This window comes from Bos indicus x Bos taurus, chromosome 9 (genome assembly GCF_003369695.1).
Source record: "Bos indicus x Bos taurus breed Angus x Brahman F1 hybrid chromosome 9, Bos_hybrid_MaternalHap_v2.0, whole genome shotgun sequence".
In the NCBI taxonomy this organism is placed as follows: Eukaryota; Metazoa; Chordata; class Mammalia; order Artiodactyla; family Bovidae; genus Bos; species Bos indicus x Bos taurus.
This window is the reverse complement of record NC_040084.1, coordinates 87319254-87343601: the sequence shown is the minus strand read 5'-3', so window position 1 is coordinate 87343601 and position 24348 is coordinate 87319254. Positions and strand designations below refer to the sequence as shown.

The 24348-nt window shown below is 49.8% G+C and overlaps 1 protein-coding gene across 1 annotated transcript in view; it reads left to right on the top strand.

Moving 5' to 3' along the window:
* Positions 1-17227, top strand: part of LOC113898558 (retinoic acid early transcript 1E-like) — a 30133-nt gene extending 12906 nt beyond the window's left edge. The window contains exons 2-5 of the mRNA XM_027551825.1: positions 11696-11876; positions 12656-12919; positions 13160-13441; positions 14282-17227. Coding sequence (XP_027407626.1) covers positions 11804-11876; positions 12656-12919; positions 13160-13441; positions 14282-14424 — 762 coding nt within the window. The 5' untranslated portion in view covers positions 11696-11803 and the 3' untranslated portion in view covers positions 14425-17227. The remainder of the gene's footprint in view (positions 1-11695; positions 11877-12655; positions 12920-13159; positions 13442-14281) is intronic.
* Positions 17228-24348: the final 7121 nt, after the last annotated feature.

The window sequence follows — 24348 nt, the reverse complement described above, 5'->3', positions numbered from 1 at the left end:
CTACTAACATTTTATGACTCTTGACAAGGACTTATCAACAAAGACTTATTTTCTCTAAGAGTAACTATTTTAAGGTTTGGCGCCATCTTCCAAAGATAAAATTGCATTCCTATAGGGCGGATGTGTAATGGGTTTACAACAAAGGAAAGCTTTGTTCACTCGTCCAATGTTCACTCAATCCATGTTCACTCGTCCAAAGGCCTGTGCTGTGAGGAGAGACGTCAGGAGCTGGAAGAGGAAGGAGGATGACAGAGCATCCCGGGGCCATTGTTCTCCCAGGACAGCTCACCTCTGACGGATCATTTTCACACACACAGAGGGGTGGGTCCACGTCATCATGAGAGAACTCCCACTTTCTCCTACTCTTCTCACTTACCTGTGGTCTTCAACATTTTCTCCCAGCGCAGCAAGAAATCCTGAAACCAGCACTGACAGTCTCCCATGGAGACCTTCTTGAAGAAGTCCGTCACAGCTCTGTCATTCTCCCACTTCTCTTTCATCCACCTCCCTTTAGAATGAACCATTGTCCAGTATCCATTCTCCGAATCAAAGAGGAGGCACAGTTGTCCATTGAAGCCAAACTGCCAGGATGCACTGGTGTGTCCACTGTCTTCACGCCAGCATGCCATCCTGGCCTGCAGGGTCAGAGGGCCTGACCCTACCGAGGAAAAGAAAGAGCTCAGCCTCTGAGCTTGACAGATTCTTTGCCCCACCTGGGTCCACCTCCCCTGGGCCCAGCTAATCTGGCCCTGGTCTCTCCTGAAACAGCTGTTCTTTCCACTGTACTACTAGGCAAGGACAATATCCTTTATCGCTGGGAGCCAGCGAGAGACATTCCGCTCGTGACAAAGGTCATGAGGAAGGAGGCTCGGCATACGCAAAGGCAGGATCGAGCCTAGGGAGTCTCCCCGGATATTCTCGAGTATCTTCCCCCCAAAAACCAGAGTCTGCCTACTTTATTGCTTTGTGCTCTCACCTCTGACTTTACTGGGGGCTGTCCCCTACCACCGTCTCGCTCTCTCTGTCAAAGAGTTAACTTACAGCTCCAATTAATAAAGTTCCTGGGCAATTAGGAGTGTTTAAATCCAAACCCCTCAGATGGCTCTCTAACTCGCCTGACAAGTTTACCCGGACTCCTGCAGCTATGCATACGATTGTTTACAGTCTCCCAGCCTCCAGAGGCACGGGAAGCTTAAGATATTCAAATAGCTTAGAGCCTCTCAGAGAATTAGAAACTGTCAGAATAAGACTAGTAAAGGATTTCATTGATGAGTCAATGTTTGTTGCCAAGTTTTCACATCCCCTGAATTGTATCCTTGAATATGTATTAATTAATATAGTTGGTATATAGAAAAAATAAGTAGTGGCCTTGGTGTTAGTAACTTTAGACCCTTAAGGTAATAAATTCTTTCTGATCCGTCAGAGGTGAGCTGTCCTGGGAGAACAATGGCCCCGGGATGCTCTGTCATCCTCCTTCCTCTTCCAGCTCCTGACGTCTCTCCTCACAGCACAGGCCTTTGGACGAGTGAACATGGATTCCCACCGACCCTAAACATGAGAGCATCTCTGTGATCCCAATCTCCTTCTTCCTATTCCCTCTTTCCAGAATCTTCTTTTAGATGTCACCAATCCTACTTCTGGAAAACTGTCAATACCACCTCTGCTGTCAGCTCCTGAGGACTCCATCCTCAGGTCACCGTCTCTGATGTCACAGCAGGACTGAGTGGCTGTGTTGGAAACCTTGCTCCCCCATTAGCTGTCAGAGCCCCGTGAGGACTGGGCTCCTCCCTTCCCCCCATCTCGCCTGAGGACCTATCACAGGGGCCTCCATGTGATGTGTGTAAACTCTCTGCACAGTAGGGGTACCTGGGTCAGGGGGGCGAGCAGGCATCTGCCGAGCTTGGGGTCTGGACCAGGGCTTCACTCTTACTCTCCTTGCAGCATCACCGACCACGGGACCCTCTACAATGCAGCCCATGGCCCCAGACAGCAGTTACAGCACCTGGATCGCCACCGGGGTTCTCGCCAGTTTGGTCATAACGATCATCATAATAGCCTGAATCCATTACAAGAAGAGGTACTGAGGGCAGAATTCAGAGGGAAGACAGGGGCACAGGGCCTGGTGTGAGGCCAGGGAAGGTGAATCCCAGCCAACCCCTGCCCCTCACTGAACCTCCTCATCTTGGAAATGAGCTGGTGAATAAGACCCCATATCACCTGAGAGCAGAATTCGGACAAGATCAGGCCTCAGTTCTGAAAGGTCCTCACTGTCAGATGCCAATGGGAAGTGAGGGATGGCTGGGGCACGGGAAGGCTGAGGGCCTATTGATGCTTAAAGGGTTCAGCTAAGTCCCCTGAGTGAGCACAGACTGCTGGCTGGCAGGGCCCCAGTAGGTGGTGTGAGAACAGCAGGCACTCAGGGCCAGGGCAGGACTCACGGGGCCTGAGGGCAGCAGGGGGCTCCACATGATGTGTCAGCGGGGAGGGGACCCACCCAGGGGCCAAGATGAGAGGGGCCGGGCTCTCATCCCAGGAGGAAGGGGTGGGAAGGCCTTTGCAAACCCAAGTCCAAAGGCCTGTTCTCACAGGAAGTGGCCTGGGTCAAGCAGGCAAGGAAGGAGCCCCACAGCAGAGACTGTGGGAAGGGCTGAGGTCAGGAGCCCCACAGCAGAGACTGTGGGAAGGGCTGAGGCCAGGCCTGTGCTTGCAGGTCACTAGCCTCCTGGGGACCCAGAGCCTCCATCACTGAGAGGCTCTGCCTTGAACAGAGGTGCCTGGGGATGGTGGGCCTGAGCTGGGGTGGAGGCGCCCAGCTAGGCAGGACCAGTAATAGATGGGGGGCCAAGACCCTGGTCCTGAGAGCTGCGTATGCTGCTCAGAGGCTGGAGGGGAATGAAGGAAGGAGGTTTGCCTGCAGCCCCCCAAGGCTGTAAGGAAGCAAAGCCCCTCCTCCAGGGACCTGCTTCCTGGTCCTTTAGGCCCACCTCGGGGAGGATCCGTGCCTGAGTAAAGGGAGCAGATTGATTCCTCACTGGCTCCAGTCCTGAGCCTGAGCAGGGGGTGTCAGGGCCTGGGCTGACTCTGTGATGCAGGAAGGGAGGAGGAGGTGACAAGAAGCTGCTGGGCCTGGGGTGGGGGTGGGGGTGGAGGACATAGGAGCCCTTCAGTGAGGGTGGGGCTGGAGGGGGGCTGGGGAGGGGCAGCCCCAGGAAAGTGACAGGAGTTCCTCAGCTTCCTGCACCAATACCTCTTTCTTTTCTGCAGGAGACTGTGTTCCCCGGAAGCCCTTGACTGGTGCTCTGTTGGCCTCAGGACTGAGTCTTTGCTCAGGACTCAGTCTTCGCTTGGCTCCTTTTGTTCTTCTGCTTAGAGCCAAGAGATCAGACCTTAGGAATCCCAAGTCTGTCTACCAGTTATGATGACACAGTGGCTGCACCATCTGTCTCTTGTCACATCTGATGAGCATCCTCCTCAACATCTTTATTTTTTTCAAATCTTCTTTCCCACTTTCTCTTGGTGTTGGGTGATGCAATCTCAGCATTGGTACTTTCAACTACTTGAACAAGAGATAACCACAAACATAACGCTTTCAATCTTCTAGTTTTTGGAAAATTAGACTTTTCCCTGCATCGTGACCTTATTCTTAAAAATGGTGATATTGCTGGAAAAGTACATCTGCTATTACAGGACTCAGAGTTTTTTTCCCTATATCCAGAGAAACAACTTCATTGTATTTTCAAAGGAATAAAATTTTACATTGACTGGTTCCCTTCATAGTTGGTGCTGAGTTGTGTTCGACTCTTTGCGACCCCATAGACTGTAGGCCACCAGGCTCCTCTGTCCATGGGATTTCCCAAGCAAGAATACTGGAGTGGGTTGCTATTTCCTTCTCCAGGGGATCTTCCTGTTCCAGTGATCAAACTCATGTCGCCTGTGTCTCCTGTACCTCATTCGTGGGCTGATTCTTTACCAAAAGTGCCACCTGGGAAGCCTTTATAGTGATTCTTAAGTCAACATCTCTATATTGCAGAAAAGTTAAGTACTTCATGCCTGTTTTCTAATCCAGGAGAAAAGTCATGGTATGTCTCCATTCCTCCACATTATGGGATTAAATAAAACCAGTGATAATGCTTTATTTCTTGTGGAAACAGAGAATTTAAGGATCATTTCTAAAGTAACATGCAGTCCAGCTGTGAAGTGATCCTTAAATTCTCTGGATTTTTAAATGTATATATCACCATATCCCAACAGTAGGTCATGTGTTTACCCTACTATGCAGCCATCCGAGTGTTAGTTCCAGGCTGGAAAACATAGACTAAAAGCCATGTAGATAGAGGCCAACCTCAGAGATACTGTGGGCTGGCTTCCAGACCAGGGCAATAAAGTAAATTTCACAATAAATGGAATCACATGAATTTTTTCATTTCCACTGCACATAATACTGTGTTGACATGGAAGTCTGTTAAGTGTGCAATACCTTTATGTCTAAATAAACAATGTACAGACCTTAACACACAACACTTTGTTTCTAAAATAAAATATGTTGAGCATCGTCTGAGCCTCCAGGGAGTCACCATGTTTTTGCTGGTGGAGGGTCCTGTCTCAGTGTCTGTGGCTGCTGACGACTCAGGGTGGTGGTTGCTGGGGGTTTCGGTGGGTAGCACAGTTTCTGAAAAGAAGACAGCAATGACATTTGCCACATCAATCGACTCTTCCTTTCACAGAATTCTCCCAGCATGCAATGCTCTTTGACAGCGTTTTACCCATAGTAGAACTTCTTTCAAATTGGAGGTAATCCTCTCAAATCCTCCTCCTGCCTTTTCAACTACATTTATTCTAAACTTAAAATAGTCTAAGTCCTTTGTTGTCATTTCAACAATCTTCACAGAATTTTCACCAGGAGGAGGTTTTATATCAATAAACCACTTTGCTCATCCATTAGAGTCAACTCTCATTTATCAATTTTATCATTAGATTGCAACAATCAGTCCCATCTTTACATTAGGCTCCACTTCTAATTCTAGCTCTCTTGCTATTTTCGCCACATCTGTAGTTACTTCTTCAAAACCCCTCAAAGTCATCTAAGAAAGTTAAAATCAACTTCTTCTAAATTTCTATTAATGTTGAAATTTCAACCTCTATTCATGAATCATGAATGTTTTGGGTGGAACTTATAATCATGAACTCACTTTAGAAAGTTTTCAATTGACCTTGCCCAAATCCATCAGAGGAAACACTATTTGTGGCAGCTATAGCCTTACAGAGACTATTTCCTAAACACCACGACTTGAACATCATGACTACTCCTTGATCCGTGGGCTGCAAAATGGATGCTATGTTAGCAGGTGTGAAACCAACGTGAATCTCATTGTACTTCTCCATCAGGGCCCTTGGGTGCTTTCTCAGTGAGCAGTGATATCTTGAAAGGAATCCTTTTTTGGGAGCAGTAGGTCTCAACAGTGGATTTAATATTTTTGGTAATCAGTGTTGTAAACAGATATGCTGTCATCTCAACATTGTTGTTCCATTTGCAGAGCACAGGCAGAGCAGGTTTAGCATAATTCTGAAAGTCACTAGGATTTTCAGAAGGTAAGTGAGGCTTGGCTTCAACTTCAAGTCACCAGCTGCATTAGCTCCTAACAAGAGAGCCAGCCTATCCTTTGAATCTTTGAAGCCAGGCACTGACTTCTCTTTGCTAGCTATGCAAGTCCTCGAGGGCATCTTCTTCCAATAGAACACTCTTTTCTCTACACTGGAAAGCTCTAATTTAGGATAGCCATCTTCAGAGATTATTTTATTTGATCTTCTGGATGACTTGCTGCAGCTTCAGCATCAACCCTCTCTCTTCCACTTTATGTGCTTTATGTTCGGAAGATGGCTTCTTTCCTTAAAACTCATGAACCAACATCTACCGGCTTTCAACTCTTTTTTCTGCAGCTTCCTCACCTCCTTCAGCCTTCATAGACTTGAAGAGAGCTAGGGTCTTGCTCTGGATTAGGCTTTGACCTAAGGCAGTGTTGTGATCTTTCCTCCAGTCCAGTGAAAGATTCTCCATATCACCAGTAAGGCTGTTTTGCTATCTTCTCCTTTGTGTGTTCACTGGAGGAGCACTTTTGATTTCCTTTAAGAACATTTCCTTTGCTTCACAACTTGACTATTAGGGGGAAGAGGCCTAGTTTCTGGCCCATCTTGGCTTCGACGTGCCTTCTTTAAAAGCTTAACCATTTCTATCTTTGGATTTAAAGTGAGAGAGGCGTGATTGTTCCTGTCAATGGGACATGTAGAAGTAATGTTATTAATTGGCCTAATTTCGATATTGCTGTGTCTCAGGGATTCAGGAGTTTCAGGAGAGAGATGGGCGGGTCAACGGAACAGTCAGGACACACACACATATCGGATGGCAACGTGCCCATGACTCCTGGCACCCCAAAACAATGACAATACTAACATGAAAGATCATTGATCACACAAAGGCAAAATCAAGATGGCCAAGTAGGACGCCCTGAGCTCCACTCTCCCATGAACACACCAAAACTACAACCACATACAAAACAGCTCTCTTTCCGAGAAAATGACCTGAAACCAGCAGAACATCCCCTCTATAACCAGCATAGAGAAAGAACCACACTGAGAAGGGCAGGAGCAGAAAAGAGGGGATCTAGTTGGGACCCTTTGGCCAGGTACTCTCAAACGGAGGGGTCATCACAAACTGGAGCATTCCATCTAAGGAGCAGGAGGTTTTGGCCCTACATCAGGCACCCCAGCCCTGGTGCAGTGCTGGAAGAAGCAGCCCCATGCCCCCATTCCCTCACTCCCATTTTGGAAATGAAGAGGGTTTATGATCTGGAGCATTGGAGGACTGTGGGAAATGGAGACTCCACTCTTGGAGACCATGGGCACAGAATTGCTTGCTCCCTGTCCCAGCACAGAGTCAGCAGATTGCAAAGCATCTGGTGCTCTGGCCAGCATTTGGAGACCATGCCTAGCATTGGCTGGGGCTCACAGCCAGCAGAGCTCCTGACAGGAGACTCTCCGCAACCCATCCCCCCACCAAAACACACACAGACACACAGGGAGAAGCCAAAGCTTGGCTCTAGCCAATCTTTCAGCTCTGCCCCACCTCCATGTGACGCCAGCCCAGGCTAAGACAATCACTGCAGGTCCCTGGGATACTGATGAGTGGTGTGACTGCATTGCCACACACAGCCTTATCTGGTAGAAGCCCTGACTCACACCAGTCCAGCACAATGCTCTACCTTGGGGTCACCCAGCTGCCACCCACAGATAGCAGCAAACTCTGTGAATCAACAGGTGCAAAGGAGACAAGAAGGTTCTCAACTGACTCACTAGAGTCTCTGTGTGGGACAGACCTGTGCTGGGAGGCTGGTTGGAGGACAAGAGACCCACAAGGGTGGGCAGGACTCAGGGTTGGGTGGGGCAAGAGCTTGGTGGGGCCAGGTGAGCTGCGTGGGGAGACACTCCCTTATGAAGGGCTGGGGGCGGGAGCCTGGGTTGAATCCCCCAGAGGAGGCAACCCGGAAGCCCCTGGTAGACTCAGACCACAGGGAGGAAGGACTGGGAGAACAGGAGGAAGTCAGAGGCGGCCGTCAGAGATGGGCCGGGTCAGCCCCGAGTGAGAAGCATGGGCCCCAGGGACCTGGGCACCCAGACTCACCCCAGGCATGCCCCTGACGCCCGGCCTCACCCCAGATCCCCAGGCGTGAGGTCAGAGGTGGAGGGCTGGGGAGGTTGGAATTAGTACCTGAAGTAGTTTCATGGATGTGAACTTTAGATACCTCAGAAACAGGAATCTACACAAAATTCTGACTCTGCTAGTTTCTTCATCTTGACATGCCTCAGTTTACACATTTGTAAATGGGAAACGCTACCTACGGGAATGAAGAGATGCTAAACATTCATTTAGGACCTAAGGCGATCATGCAGGTAACCCTGAATTTGTACATGCTGAGGACTCGCCAACCCCCGTCTCAGGAGTTGTTGTTTAGTCACTAAGTCCTATCTCTGTGATCCTGTGGACTGTAGCCCGCCAGCCTCCTCTGTCCATGGGATTTCCTCAGGCAAGAATACTGGAGTGTGTTGCCATTTCCTCCTGCATGGGATCTTCCCCATCCAGGGATGGAACAGACATCTCCCACATTGACAGGCGGATTCTTTACTGCTGAGCCACCTGGGAAGCCCCTTATCAGGTGTTAGTGCCGCTAAAAATACACAAGGACCACGGGGATCCAGAGAAGGGGATGGATAGAAGAAAGGTGAGGGACAGATCATTGAACTTTTGAGGAACATCAGTCCCACAGAGGGTGTGGGGAGCCTGGGGGAGCCCCCAGGAGAGACTCCATTGGGAGGACTCTGGGGACTGATTCCCTTCTCCACTGGCCAACCAGGCTCCTCCCCAAGGGTGGGTCACCCCGGGGCTCCAGGTGGCAAGGGCTGCTGGCACCAACTTCAGTCGTGCTTCCTGGTCCTGCTTCTGCTGCCCAACTGTGTCCACAAAGCGCAGCGTGGTGAGTTCCCGGTGAACCTGCTGGGAGAAGGCGGGGTTGATGCATTATAACCAGAGTGGGACCTGAGCTGGCCTTGGTTAGAAAGTCCACGGCCATGGTGTTGCCTACGCCTCCTCCTCCTCAATCCTTAGGTGAGCTCCTTTCCTTGTTGGAACCTGCTGGGCTGGTTGGCCACCTTCAGGCCAGCAAACGGGCAAACTGGTTGAAATAGCAATGCTCAGACAATGGGAGGTGGGGAGGCAAGAGGACAAGGAGAGCATGGCAGGAAACACTGCCATCCCTAAGCTCCCAGCCCCTCAGCCATGCCTCCAGGAGTGGGACCCCTGTAGCAGGGCTGGGACAGGTGACCTTCCTGTGGGGAGGAACCGGGACACCCCCTGAAAAGCACACACCACTGATCTGATCTGTTCACACAAACCCTTCTCCTCCACATGACTCCCTGCCCTTGACTCCCAGGCCACTTTACCAGCTATAAACCACCCGTGCCACCCGGGCTCTCCCTTCCCCAGACACATCCCCTTAGTGGCCACACTCCTGCCCCACAGCTCACTAAGTTCATTCCACATCTTTGCATCCCAAGAAGCCCAGGGCTTCCAATACCTTCCCACCTGTGAATGGACCCGAATCACAGTCTCCACCACTGGCATCCTATCCCCTTGCCTGAGGACTTACACCAGCAAAAGCCTCCCAGCCTGGTCCCCAGGAGGGTCGGGAGCCCATCGCCCAAAGTGTGACATGGGGCCTGAGGGTGAGGAGGGGCACCCCCACTTCTACCCTTTGTTCCCACATTCATATCATCCACAGACTGTGGAGATGGCAGCCTATAACGGTTATTGATTAAGACAGGAGATGGAGAACTCTTCTACAAAGACAATAAATCTGTTCATCTCTCCAGGCCTTTTGGCGTCTGTCTCTGTGCACCCCCAGGTTTGTGGTGGGACAACAGGCAAAGACAAAGTGAAAAACCAAAGGAATCCCTCTGACCACTGCCCTGGTTTGTGAACTCCAGCACTGGGTGACTCATCACCTGGGCAATTATCCAGGGGCTCCCTCGGCTGCCTGTTTATGAGTCACAACCCTGCCCTGTCCTGCCTTGTAGCCTCTGGTGGTGGGAATGTGATAGGAGGGTGGATCCTGCAGTTACAGGCTAAGGCCCCCTCCTCTGCTGTAGAGTGGCTTCCTCGGTCCAAGGGGCCACGGGGACCCTGTGTAACCACAGAGGTGAGCAGAGGACAGGAAGGTACCACAGTTCTGCTGTCGGGTCTTGGTCCCCTGCTGGTCATCTTATCTGTTTCCTGTGGCCCTGCTTATGCCAAACCACACAGTCACTTCTATCCTATGACAGCTGGCCTCTCAGTAATGATTACCGACTGGATGAGCCCAGTTCATCAAGACTGGAGGTCCCTTCTCTGCCAGACTCAGGATCATAACAGTAGCCGTGTTTAAATGTTAGGCTTTCCCCACTACAAGTGGTGTGGCCATGCCTCTGACCCTGTGGGGCTGGGTTGTGATGCTCTGATTAGGATGTCATAAGCTCTCCCTGGGGGAGGGCACGGCAACCCACACTGGTATTCTTGCCTGGAGAATCCCACGGACAGAAGGACCTGGTTAAATAACCAGGGTGACAATATATAGCCTTGATGTACTCCTTTTCTTATTTGGAACCAGTCTGTTGTTCCATGTCCAGTTCTAACTGAGCTGCCCTTGTAAGGAATGCCATCCATGAAGGACTGACTTGGGGGCAGCTGGACAGGTGGCCAGGGTGACATCGATTTAGGAAACCCAAGATGCGATGGTAGAGAAGAGAGGGGCGGAGCCAGAGCGCCTGAAAACTCGCCCAGGGGAAGGACGGAGAAGTCGCCGGTGGTTCCTTGCCCGGGCCCTAGTCCCAGCTCGTGGGTCCCCGAAGGCACCGCGGCGGCGCCCAGACTGACAACCAGAAAGAGCCTCGTCATCACCCCGCAACCCTGGGCACTTCCTTACAAAGACTCACTCACCGACCAGGCGGGCCTCCAGGGGCGCCGTCCCCCGAGCGCAGCACCTCGGCCCGGGGCCCCTCTTCGGCGCCCGCCCGGGGATCCCCGCTCCAGCGACACCTCTCCGAACGCCGCCGGCCGAGCTTCCCCCGAGCCGGGGCCTCGAGGTGTCGGGCCGAGATTCGAAAGAGCGATTCAAACTGAAAACCCCGAGGAGCGTTTCAGGATTTCTCTTGTGGTTGTTCTCTCGGGGTTTCAACCTGCTCGAAAGCGACCTTGGCTGGACCGGGCAGGCGAGGACCGCGCCCCGCCGATCGCAGGAGCCGGGTGCGGAGAAGGAGTGGGCGGTGAGTGCGAACCCAGGACGGGCCCCCGCAAATGTTCTGTCTTCTATCGCCACCCCGAAGCCACGAGCCCGGAGACCGCGGGGTTGAGCCACCTGCGCGGCTGATGTCGTGCTGGAGACGGGTAGCGCAGGGGAGGGGGCTGGGAAAGGCGGGAGGGGGCCGCTGCTGCTTGACTCGGGAAAATCCGTCAATGTTTTGCGGTGAGCTTGCTCCTCGGGGCCCTAGGTGGACTTTGCCATTTGCGGGTGAGCAAACGGTAATAAAATCCCGGCTGTTCTGGAGCTCGGCTCCAACAGGACTATTGGACTCTGTTGTACACCCTCCTCCGATATGACAGACCTGGTGGGGTCGGCCGCTGCTGGTTTGATTAACAGAAGGGAATGACAACCCACTCCAGTATTCTTGCCTGGAGAATCCCATGCACAGAGCAGCCTGGCGGGCTACAGCCCATGGGGTCGCAAAGAGTCGGACACAACTGAGTGACTAACATGTAGTGAATCGTTATCATTACAGAGAAGGTTTGAGAGGTTAGGATGGAAAGTGGATGTAGGAGAAAAGAAGGGATAACTGAGCAGGAGATGGCAGCGGCTGTGGGGTGGAGGTGAGGGAGGAAGGAGTTCAAAGAAAGATTAGAGCAGGAAGTGGTTCAAGGAATGAGCAGAAGAGCCAACAGAACGTGGGCTTTTCTTGCTCACACCAGAAAAGGGCTGTTTTGGAGAGAGGATAGTTATTCAAAGTGAATTTGGCTTTGTAATGTCATGAATATTTTTTTTTTAATGAGAAATTACATTTGAAACTTAAGAAATACTTCCTGGGTATAAGTGTTATTTTTCTTGTTTTTCAACAGGGCTTCCTCAGTCTAGGACTGAAGACTTTGGGCGGTGCCAGGAGACAGAGGTATAGACACACCCCAGGCTACCTTTTGCTGGTCACTCTCCTAAAACTGCAGGGAGGAATGTCACTGGCACAAACCACAGGTCATCTTTTGCTGATACTGCTGCTGATAGAAGCCAGGAAGACTCCGGGCAGTGAGTGTCCTGGATCTGGGGCTCTGGTGGGTGAGGGGGACATGACACAATGGGGAGGGAAGGAGCTCCACCCTGGTGGGCCCCTGTCCACCTGCTCTTAGGATGGTGAGGGTGTGGTTTAGTTGGACTGGCTGCCCAGGAGGTGACACCCTGCCTTCCAGGACCCCACCCAAGGCATGGTGCCTGGGCCTGTGCTCCTGTAGCAGCTTTCCCTCTCCTGGCAAGTCCCACCTCCTACTCCAGTAAAACTTTCCTGATGACTAGGGACCCATCGTGAATGTGGCATGTGTCCTATGGCATCCTTCTCCCCATTCTGTTGAAAGTCTTATCTGTTCAGATAGATTTTAAGTCTCTAGAAACCAGACACTGTCTTCTGTTTTTGCTGCCTCACAAGCTGGCATGTGCATACTTAGTCACTTAGGTGTGTCCAACTTCTTGCCACCCTACGGACTCTGTAGGCTCCTCTGTCCATTCTCCAGGCAAGAATACTGGAGTGGATTGCCATTTCCTTCTCCAGGGATCGAACCTGGGTCTCCTGCATTGCAGGCAGATTCTTTACTGCCTGAGCCACCATATATCAGATAAATCTTCCTGCTAATAGTATATGGACAGAAAAGATCCACGGTGGCATCAAAATGTTTAACTAAAGCTCAGACAGTTAAAGGTGAGGCAGGACTGAGGATACAGCAGAGGAGGGGATCTGGGATAGAGACCCCTCCCTCTGCAACCAGGCCCTGGAGGAGGAAACTCCCAGACATACCTGTGGTTTTCTCTCACAGATGCCCACTCTCTGTGCCTTGACCTCACTGTCAAATCTCAGTCCAGACATGGCCAGCTCTGGTGTCAAGTCCAGGGCTCCGTGGACACAAAGCCTTTCCTCTGGTATGACAGTGCCAGCAACAAGGTCAAACTTTTGGGTTTCCTGGGAAAGGAGGTAAACGACACGAAAGCGTGGACTGAAATAAGCCAAACGCTGGTAGAAGCAGGAAGAGAGCTCAGGATGGTCCTGCCTGTCATCAAACTGGACAAAAATGAGACGAGGGGTAAGTATGGGAAGCGGGTGGGAGCTGGAGACAGCAAGAGAAAGAGTGCATGCAGGGAGGGGATTCCTGTGAAAGGACTGAACAGGATCCAGCCTTAGGGACCTGGTGGACCTGATGGGTAAAATGGGGCAGGTCATGGTCAGAAGATCATGAGCCCCTAGATGTGCAGACACACTTGAGTGACTGGGGAGGATGGACTGTGGAGAGTCCAGGATGATTCATTGTGTGTGGGGGGCACAGGTCCTCCCACCCTGCAGGTAAAGCTGTGTTGTCAACGTGAAGCTGAGCAACGCTCTGGTGCATCCTTGCACTTCAGCCTCGATGGACAGACAGCCCTCCTCCTTGACACCATGAGCATAACCTGGACAGTCATCGATCCTGGAGCCACAGGCATCAAGGAGGAGTGGGAGAACAACCAGGAACTGGCAGAGTATTTCAGGACCATTTCAACAGGAGACTGCAGTTATTGGCTTAGGGAATTCCTGAAATACTGGGAGAAGATGCAGCTCCCAGAGCCCACAGGTAACTGAGTGGGGTGTGGGGGAGGTGGCAGCTCTCTTCAAAGGTCTAGTGCCTTCATGTGTGGATATGAGCACATATGTTAGTGTAATTGAAAATGTGATGATGGATGGAGTGACTGATCTCTTGGTGGACTTCCTGTCTGGAGAGTCAGTGATGGGCATAGCACAGAACTGGCCAGCATCCTCCTTTCCCAGCCCACCTCCCTCAGCACAGGAGCCCCCTTCCTCATTAACCAAGACCCCAGGCACTGCTCGATGGTCCCCAAATCTATATATGCATTATGGTTACAGGCCTTCTCTCCCTCTTGTCGTACTGATCCTTTAAGCAGCTCAAATGTCACTTAATGAAGCCCTTATCCCTTCCCAGACAGAATTAAGTGCCCCTAATTGTGTCCTCCTCAGAAAGGACTCCTCATAGTAAACATGTCCACCTGAAAGATAATCAGATGGACATTTGCTGTCTCAGTGACTCAGACGGTAAAGAATCTGCCTGCAAGGCAGGAGACCCAGCTTTGATCCCTGGGTTGGGAAGATCCCCTGGAGTAGGAAATGGCAACCCACTCCAGTATTCTTGCCTGGAGAATCCCAGGGACAGAGGAGCCTGGTTGGCTACAGACCATTAGCTCCCAAAAGAGTCGGACATGACTGAGCGGCTAACACAACTCGGGAGAAATATTGGCTCCACAAAGACAGAGCACAAGCCCATTAATCTTTCCATACCCGGACCTGAAGAGTGGCTTCACATGAGTCAGTAACTATATGGGGAACATGTGCTAAGGACAGCACGTGCTGAGGAAGGTGTATTCTTAGATTTGACAAGGCTTTTGCTTTTTCGTTTTAGAACCAATAATAATGGCCCCAGATATCAGCCAGTCTGCATCCATCCGATTGGTCTCTTGCATTATCCTATTGATCATCACCCAGTTAGTTCTAATTGCTTCATGTCATGAATATTATGAAGAAATCAGGGACCACAGCAGGTGAGAAGCCAGCCAGCCTCTGGCTCCTAGGCAGGTTTGTTCTGGTCAGGACTTGGGAGAGGTGAGCCATGGGTTTCACCAAGTCCCTGTCCACTGGAACCATCTTTACCAAAATGATGTTCTGTCTCTGTCTTGGGCCCCCACACTTCCCTGTAGGGTTGGGAACCACTCTGTTGCTGGGTAGAAGAGGCTGGTGTGGGCAGCAGGACAGTGCAGTGGGAGTGGGGATGAAGACAAGTGTCTTCTCCTTTGGGGGTCCCGGGTACAAGATGTAGATGTGGTGGGGTGGGGTGTTGTCCTGAGATCTTACTCAGGCTTTCCCAGCCCTTTGATGAAAAAAACCTTTTGTTTTCTGATGGTAGCATTATCTAGCTCAACATTTTCCCCAGTGTTCTAACAGCTATTCCATCATCTGGATGTTTCTCCCTGGACTATGAGAAGGTACAATGTTAAACCAACTCTGGGTGGCAAAAACTGACCCTTGATGACAGTCTGGCTGTTGATCTAATATACTACCTTCTACTCAGAGTGAGGTTTAACAAGAAGCTAAAAAAGCCTATGCTTAAGAATTCCTTCACTTTCCAGGACTGTTGATGGGCCCTTAAGATGTATTGACTTGGTCATTTTGAGGATTTGCAAAAGTCAAATATTTGCTCACAATCAGTTAAAACTTCCAATGCTATTCTTTCCATCAGACTTGCCTTCATGTGGGGTGAAATTGGGGTGGGGGGCGGGGGTTGGCATTTTTTAAATTCTGTTAAGAAGATAATGCATTAGGGATATACTGTGTGATTTAATGAGACATAATTTAGGTGTTCACACTCACTTTCATGTATAGTTAAGTTACCGCATGCTTTTATGGGCTGAATGTTCTTCTTAATTCATGTGATAAAATCCTCACCTCCAGGAAGACTTGAAACCACTCAGTTGGTGGTGTGTGGTTATAGTCTGTGTTGTGGTACAATAGGAAGTGTACGTTTGGTCGGAGTCCTGGTTCCTGGATCAGAGTTTCTAAAACCCACATTTTGGTGTCATATTTGGTGTTCTGAGTATAGAAAAGTAGTTTTTCTTTAGAGACCTAGCAGACTAATACATATGCAGAAACCGCAATCAAGTGCTAACTGCCTAGATGTCATGACACAAAAGTATGAGGCTACCAGTTGAATTATCATGTAGATTAATATATGTATTAACATACTAACATGTTAATGTGTAAAAATGTATCCAGGACAGAAGAAAGGATAAAGTGTGATATAGCCAGGAATGGAACACTATAACGCAATAAATAAAGAATACATTACCGCAGTAAAACCATAGATGCCTCATAAAAAGGAGTTGAGAGGCAAGTGCTGAACACAAAAGAATATATACGCTATGGTACTCCTATTTGTTGTGTTACATTATTGTGAAGTTTAACTGAATTGTTTTTTTAAGATGTATTTATTTTTGGCTGTGCTGGGTCTTCACTGCTGTGTGCGGGCTTTCTCTACTTGCTGCTCGCTAGTTACAGTGCAAGAGCAGCTCCCTGTGATGACTTCTCGTAGCAGAGCGCAGGCTCTAGGCTGTGGGCTTTAGTAGGTGGGGCACACAGGCTCAGTAGCTGCAGCTCCCAGGCTCCAGGGCACAGCCTCAGGATTTGTGGCCCATGAGCTTAGTAGTTTCACAGCATGTGGGATCTTCCCGGACAGGGACTGAACTCGTGTCTCCTGCATTGGCGGGCAGATTCATTACCAATGAGCCACCAGGGAAGCCCCTAATCGAATTATTAAAAAGACATTCTAAGCTTGATTCTAAATCTTATCTCAATAATTTATGGATGAAGATTAGATGTTCCATGACTTGCAACCAGGAAATTATGCATACTGGAAAAGATATTATTTAAAGGACTCTCCACAACCTAGATGGACCCTTATCAGGTGCTCTAAACTAGCTCATGCACAACAAAACTGAAGAGAATGAACTCTTGGATTAATATTTCCCACTTAGAAAGGGCGACTGCACTGAACTGGCTAACAGAGAACACTGCTGACCTCAGAAACACCTAAAAACAATGCTCAAACACAGAGGATGTTTGAGCTCATACATTCATACCAGGACGAGAAGAAGACAACATCGGAAAAATTTTAACCTTTCAGTTTTCACTCATGTCTAGACAAACTTGAAGTTTTCTCCTGTCAGGAATATATTCAGTGATGCAGAGAATTCAATTATACATTGTACTTTTTTGCCCAGTGAGAATCACATGAATGTTTATTGAAACTCCTTTATTTTAGGGGCTCAAAGTGTTGAAGTCCTACCATTAGGTGAAGGAGACTTCACCTGGAAATAGGGTGTGTGCAGATGTAATCCAACCAAGGTGAGGTCAGGGTGGATTAGGTTGGGCTCTAATCCAAAGACTGGTGCCTTTACCAGGAGGCACGCCTTGAAAGAAATGTGGACACGCAAAGAAGAGACTGATATAGGAAAACAAGACACACGAGCGTCATGGAAGGACAGAAACAGACACTGGGGCTACGCAATGCCAGGGGTTTCTGGCAAGCACCAGTGCTGTGCATAGTACCTCAGTCGTGTCCAACTCTTTGCGCCGCCATGGACTGCAGCCCACCAGGTTCCTCTGTCCATGGCGATTCTGCAAGCAAGAATACTGGAGTGGGTTGCCATTTCCTTCTCCATGCAGTCACCAGTAGTCAGGAAGAGAAAAGATGGAGTCTTCCTTAGAGCCTTCAGAGAGGACCCTACTGACAGCTTGATTTCAGACTTCTAACCCTCACAATCTTGAAAGAATAAATTTTGGTTGTTTCAAGCCATAGAGTTCGTGGTAATTTTTTATGAAGACTTCACTGTCCCATCCAAGCTTGCAGGGGCTTAGACTGCATTCCCAGCACAAAGGGAACTGGTGAGCAAGAAGGAAGGCAGGAGAGCAGTTTTAGAGAAGAGCCAAGAAACAGACCCAGGGACGTCTAGAAACATGACACCTAGTAGACTTCTAGACACCTAGTAGACGAGGAAAGAAATACCAGCGAAGGGTACACTGCTCAATACGTGACAGTGGGAGAACTGGCTGATCTTGTAACTAAAAGAGGATTTCTATTTAGCACAACACACAAACGTTCATTTTAGGTTGATCAACGCATGAAGGCGACTGTTCGTGGGGGCTCGGGGCTGTATGCCAATAGGAGCATGTTTACTGAGTAGTTTTAGATATGGGGCTGGGGCATTAAAAAGGAGACGGCACGTTTCCAGGTAGGACCCAGACAGAGATCTAAAATTCCTGCTCGGCCCTGGGGCAGAGTCCTGGCAGCCAGCCCCTTCCCAGAACCACCCCGAGCTGTGTGTGGCTTTGCGGCAGCTGGAAGGCCCAGTATCTTGGGGAGAACTGGTCAGTGTGACTGTGTGTGTGTGAGAGAGAAAGAGAGAGACAGAGAGAGAGGGTATGCGTGAGAGGAGGAGGGCAGAAGAGAGGAGTGATTGTGTTAGGTGCTCATTCATGTCTGCCTCTTTGCGACCCTGTGCGCTGTAGCCCTCCAGGTTCCTCTGTCCATGGGATTCTCCAGGCAAGAATACTGGAGTGGTTGCCATTTCCTACTTAGGTGTGTGTGGGGCAGTGCCACTAATTTGTGATAGGAAGGTGAATGTGAAGAGAGGGAGGGAATGCTGGAAAGAGTGTGCTGGATGTGTGGGGAGCGGCCACAACTGGTGTGTGAGAATGTTGGGAACCTTGATGTGTGTGTATGTGTGTGACTGTGGACAGCTGAGCCTGGGACAGAAGGGGAGAAGACAGTATGCATATGCAGAGGGCCCGGAGGGGGATGCCCTGGGGGACCCAGAGAGGAGGAAGAGAGTGAAGGGAAATGGCTGTGAGGGGAAAGTTTCTGGATGGCAGTGGAAGTAGACGGGAGCCTTCTGTGTGGAATTTGTGTGAAGGAGTGTGTACAGACAATGTGAGGAAGCCAGGGTCCCTGAGGGAAGGGAACGCGGTGTGACTTTGCAGAGAGTGGAGAGCCAGTGGGGCAGGCAAGCAGGCACTTGTGTGTGAAAGAAAGTGTGTGGGGGGGTGGGGGATGGGGTGGGCACAGAGGGAAGGGGGTGTGAGGAGACCTGCATGGAAAATTTCAGGAAGGGTGACGTGCACAAGGGTGGAAGGAGTGTAAGTGAGAAGCATGAAGCCTATGTGGGGAACACGTGTGTGTGAGGGGGCTGTGTGGGAGGCTGGAGAGTCAGGCTGGGCTGTGGGTGATGGAGGGCAGTGTGATGGCGAGGGGGCTTGTGTGTGTAACTGTGGGGGCTGAAGTGTGGGAAGACAGGTGTGCATGGAGAGTGTGGGGTGAGCAGTGTGTCAGGACTGTTGCTGAAGAGGCCTCAGTGGTGACCGGCTCCCCAGCTTCTCCCTTCTCTGGGCCTGGACCCTCTGGCCTGGACCCCGAGGTTCCAAGGGAACCAAAAACTGGCAGGGACAGGGAAGAAGCTGATACCCCCTATCATGTACTTTCTTTTTTTTAGCTTGAAACACCACACAAGAATATCTGCCTTGTGACAGGTGTCAACTGGGGCAGCCTTCACCAGCTGACGCCTCCCCCAGGCCCAGGGGCTGAACTGCATTCTCTCCCTCAGTTTCTAGTCAGCCTGGGGTTTCCCTGATAGCTCAGTTGGTAAAGAATCCGCCTTCAATGCAGGAGACCCCGGTTCGACTACTGGGTCAGGACGAACCCCTGGAGAAGGGAAAGTCTACCCACTCCAGTATTCTGGCCTGGAGAATTCCATGGACTGTACAGTTGGACCTGACTGAGTGACTTTCACTTTGGAGCCTCTGAGCAATAGGATTCCCTTCAATCCCTCCCCTGCCTACTAAGCTCAGGGGGAGGGACACTTGTAGGGGGCCCAACAGGTGGAGGAGGGCACCCAACCCTCTCCACCGCGCCCCTCCCACCTCTCCAGGCCCAGACCCCTCACTGTCCCCCAACTCCTTCCTCCCCACCTCGCCCTTCTCCCCACCTTCCCTCATCTCTTACTGCTCATCACAGGTGTTCCCAGGTCTGTCCAGCAGCTCAGCTGGGAAGCCAGGAGCCTGCATGGCAAGACCCCCGGACCCACCCTCAGACACTCATGGCCCGTGTGTCCTGCACTCTGTCCAGAGGGAGCAGAAGCAGCTTCAACAGAAAAGTGGGGACTTGGGAGCCTGAGCTGTGACCTTGGAGACTACTCCCCAGAAGCTTTTAAATGCAACCTGCCCTCCCTCCCCCCACCCTCCCACTCCATCTCCCTTTACCTCACCAACCCAACCACACTCCACCCCACCCCTCCGACACCACCCCTTGGCCCCCCTTCAGGAAACCCTAGAGCCAATGCCCACCTTGCCAAGTCCTCCCTGCTGTTCTGAAGAGGTTGCCCTAATACTTACCACTACTTTCCACGGGATGGTTTGTTTTTTCATCTAGGGTTGTTAACTGCGGGATTCAGACAGGGTCACATATTTTTCTTCACATGTCTTGCCCTTGGCACTCTCCTTTCCAAGTAGCTGATTCCTCTCCCCAATGTGTGTTAGGGCTACTGTACTGGGATCAGCATGTACCCTGGGGAAGTCCTCAGCCATAGTGGCTACAGAACATCAGGGGTTAAATGGAGACACCAGTGAGGATGGGGGAAGGGTAGAAAGACACTAAGTCTGGGGTCCCCACTGCCTGTCCTGCCTTTCAGGGGACTTGAACCCCGTGTCTTAGACACCAGGCTTTTGAGAGCACCCTTCCTCCCTGTCTTAGTCCCATGGGATTGCTATAACAAGTAACCATACATTGGGTGGCTTATAAACAACAGGAAAGTTTTCCCCATAGTTCTAGAATCTGGCAAGTCCAAGATCAAGGCACTGGAAGATGTCTGGTTCACAGAGGGCTGTCTTCTCACGGTGCACTCACCTTGTGGAAGGGTGGAGGGAACATAGGGTCATTTTCTACAATGGTTCTCACCCATTATTTTGACTGTGTGGATCACAACAAACTCTGCTAAATTCTTAAAGAGATGGGAATACCAGACCACCTGACCTCGCTCCTGAGAAATCTGTATGCAGGTCAAGAAGCAGCAGTTAGAACCAGACATGGAACAACAGACTGGTTCCAAATCGGGAACGGAGTACATCAAGGCTGTATATTGTCACCCTGCTTATTTAACTTATATGCAGAGTACATCACACTACATTCTGGGCTGGATGAAGCACAAGCTGGAATCAAGACTGTCAGGAGAGATACCAATAACCTCAGATAAACAGATGACACCACCCTCACAGGAGAAAGCAAAGAGGAACAAAAGAGCCTCTTGATGAAACTGAAAGAGGAGAGTAAAAAAGCTGGCTTAAAACTCAACATTCAGAAAATAAAGATCATGGCATCTGGTGCCATCACTTCATGACAAATAGATGGGGAAACAATGGAAACAGTGACAGACTTTATTTCTTTGGCCTCCAAACTCACAGCAGATGGTGACTGTAGCCTGGAAAGTAAAAGATGCTTGCTCCTTGGAAGAAAAGCTACAACCAACCTAGACAGCATATTAAACAGCAAAGACATTATTTGGTGACAAAAGTTCATCTAGTCAAAGCTATGGTTTTTCCAGTAGTCATGTATAGGTGTGAGAGTTGGACCATAAAGAAAGCTGAGTGCCGAAGAATTGATGCTTTTGAACTGTGGTGTTGGAGAAGAGTCTTGAGAGTCCCTTGGACTGCAAGGAGATCAAACCAGTCAATTCTAAAAGAAATCATTCCTGATTATTCATTGGAAGGAATGATGCTGAAGCAGAAGTTTCAATACTTTGGCCACCTGATGTGAAGAACTCATTGGAAAAGACTCTGATGCTGGGAAAGATTGAAGGCAGGAGGAGAAGGGAACTACAGAGGATGAGATGGTTAAAAAGCATCACCAACTCAGTGGACATGAGTTTGACCAAGCTCCAGGATTTGGTGATGGAAAGGGAAGCCTGGCGTGCTGCAGTCCACAAGGCCACAGAGTCAGACATGCCTGAGAGACTGAACTGAATTGAAAGGAACACATCAATCATTTCCCACACACCCATCTTCTGATACCATCACATTCAGGGCCAAAGTTGCAACAGATGAATTTTGTGGGGCACATGAAGAGTGAGCCAGCACTCCCCATGCCAGCTAGTACCTGAGTTCTCTCACAGACACTTAACTTGGCTACAACTTCATTGTCACTCCAGCCCTGATGTGAGATGGAGGCTCCACAGAGGCATTGGAGAAACAAAGTTTCCTTCATTATGATAATAACAGGCCCAAATCCTTGCTTCTCTTGGAGGAAAATTAATGCCTTGAAGGCCTGCTCAGAACAGACCCAGACCCTGGGGGAGACATGGGGCAAAGACTCAGAACCTGAGGCCGTTCAGCTGGAGAATTGTGGGCCCAGGGTAAGAGGTGGGAACCAGGGCCTAGACACCATCAGGGGAAGCAGAATGTGTGTGTGCTTAGTAGCTCAGTCGTGTTCAACTCTTTGCAACCTCATGGACTGTGGCCCACCAGGCTCCTCTGTCCGTGGGATTCTCCAGGCACGAATACTGGAGTGGGTTGCCATGCCCTCCCCCAGGGGAGCTTCCCAACACAGGGACTGAACCCAGGTCTCCGCACAGTAGGCAGATTCTTTACGGTCTGAGCTATTGAGACACCATAGAAGCAACTTAAATGATAATCAAAAAATGAATGGATAAAGAAGATGTGGCGGGGGCTTTCTGGTGGGACAGTGATAGGAATTCTCCTGCCAATGCAGGGGACACAGGTTTGATCCCTGGTCAGGGAAGATCCCACATGCCACAGGACGACTAAACCCATGTGCTTTGGAAGCCCAAGCAAATTAGAGCCGGTGCTTTGCAACAAGAGGAGCCACTGCTATGAGAGGCCTATGCACACCAACCCTGCTCTGTCTCCTAAAGGCTGTCCTTGTTGCCCAGGAGGTTCCCTGGATCCTGGGGCCGAGACGCTTTAGCTCTTACTGCTCATTCTCTGACATTTATTCTCCTTCCCCCTTCAAGGAACCTCACACTGATCAGAATGGCCATACTGAAAAGTCTATGAGTTTGAGTAGGCTCCGGGACTTGATGATGGACAGGGAAGCCTGGCGTGCTGCAGTCCATGGGGTCACAAAATTCGGACATGACTGAGTGACTGAACTGAACTGAACTGAAGGAGGCAAAAACTGTAAAAACAGGTACCAAAGTTATTACTGGAGACATACAGAAAGAGTTCATCCATTTAAGAGGGAAGCAAGGCGGAAATATACACCCAGAAAGGAGTGCAGGCGTCCTGAATGAACAATACAAAGAAGCTAGGCTAGGGATTTAACATACACATACATGTCTCTATCTTCCCTGGTGGCTCAGTTGGTAAAGAATTTGCCTGCAATACAAGAGACCCAGGTTCGATCCCTGGGTCAGGAAGATCCCCTGGAGAAGAAAATGGCGATCCATTCCAGTACTCCCTTGCCTGAAGATTTCCATGAACAGACGAGCTAGCAGCTTACAGTCCATGGGATCCCAAAGAGTCCGACATGACTGTGTAACTAACCTTCTTTCCCTTTCACTTCCATACATGCATCTTTTCTTCCCCAACTCCCCTCCCATCCCCACCCAGGCTGCCACATAACATTGAGCAGAGTTCTATGTGCTATACAGTAGGTCCTTGCTGGTTATCCATTTTAAATAAATCAGTGTGTGCATGTTGATCCCAGACTCCCTAACTATCCCTTCCCCCCATCCTTTCCCCCTGCAACCATAAATTCATTCTCTAAGTCTGTGAGTCTCTTTCTGGTTTGTAAGTAAGAGCACTTGTATCACGACGTTTTGGATTCTGAGTGTGAAGGACCTCAGAAGGTGTTTCTGCTCCTCCGTCTGACGTATGTCGTTCAATATGACACTCTCCAGGTCCATCCATGTTGCTGCATAGGGCATTATTTCATTCTTTCTGAGGCTGAGAAATACTGCCCTGTGTATATGTCCCACATCTTCTTTGCCCATTCATCTGTGGGTGACGTGTAGGTGGCTTCCAGGTCCCGGCTACTGTGAGCAGCGCTGCCGTGAACACAGGCTGCACGTGTCCTCTCAGACCATGTGTCCTCAGAATCGCCAGGGACATCGAATCCCACAAGATGGACAAAGGGTGACACGTCATGACCTCTCTTGGGGGTTAGAAAACAAAAATCTTAAATACTTCAAGTTTCCTGGAGTACTGAGATTTTTATTTAAATAGCACTAGCATAATAAATAGGCTTCCCCAGTGGCTCAGATGGTAAAGAATCCGCTTGTCAATGCAGGAGACACAGGAGACGCAGGTTCAATCCCTGAGGTGGAGACGTCCCCTGGAGAAGGAAATAGCAACCCACTCAGTGTTCTTGCCTGGAGAATCCCATGGACAGAGGAGCCTGGCGGGCTACAGAGCACGGGGTTACAAAGAGTTGGACATGACTGAGCGACTAACACAGCGACTAAGCATGAAAAATTATTAAGGGAAACAGTCATAAATAAAACTATCTTCTATTGAAAATAGGCTGAGGTGATTTCTCCAGACACAGAAACAATCCCTGAGTCCTGTAATAGCAGATGGTATTTTTCTTGCAATATCATTTGCAAGAATGAGGTCACGAGGCAGAGTCTAAGTATCCACAAACTAGAATATGATGAAAAAATGTCCTGTTTGTGGAGATTTCTTCAAGGACTTGAGCATTTCAGTGTAGAAATTCCATCACTTAGCACCAGGACAAAGTGGCAAAATAAATTGTTTCTGTTTGTTTTTTTTTAGAGAGACGCTGAGTAGGATTTCCCCAAATGTGATAAAGCCCATGAGATGATGCATCTACTGTGTAAGTGTAACCAGAAAACAGACTCAGGATTCATGGGGTCTGATGTCCTGGATCTAAAGTGAAGAGCAGGAGAGAGG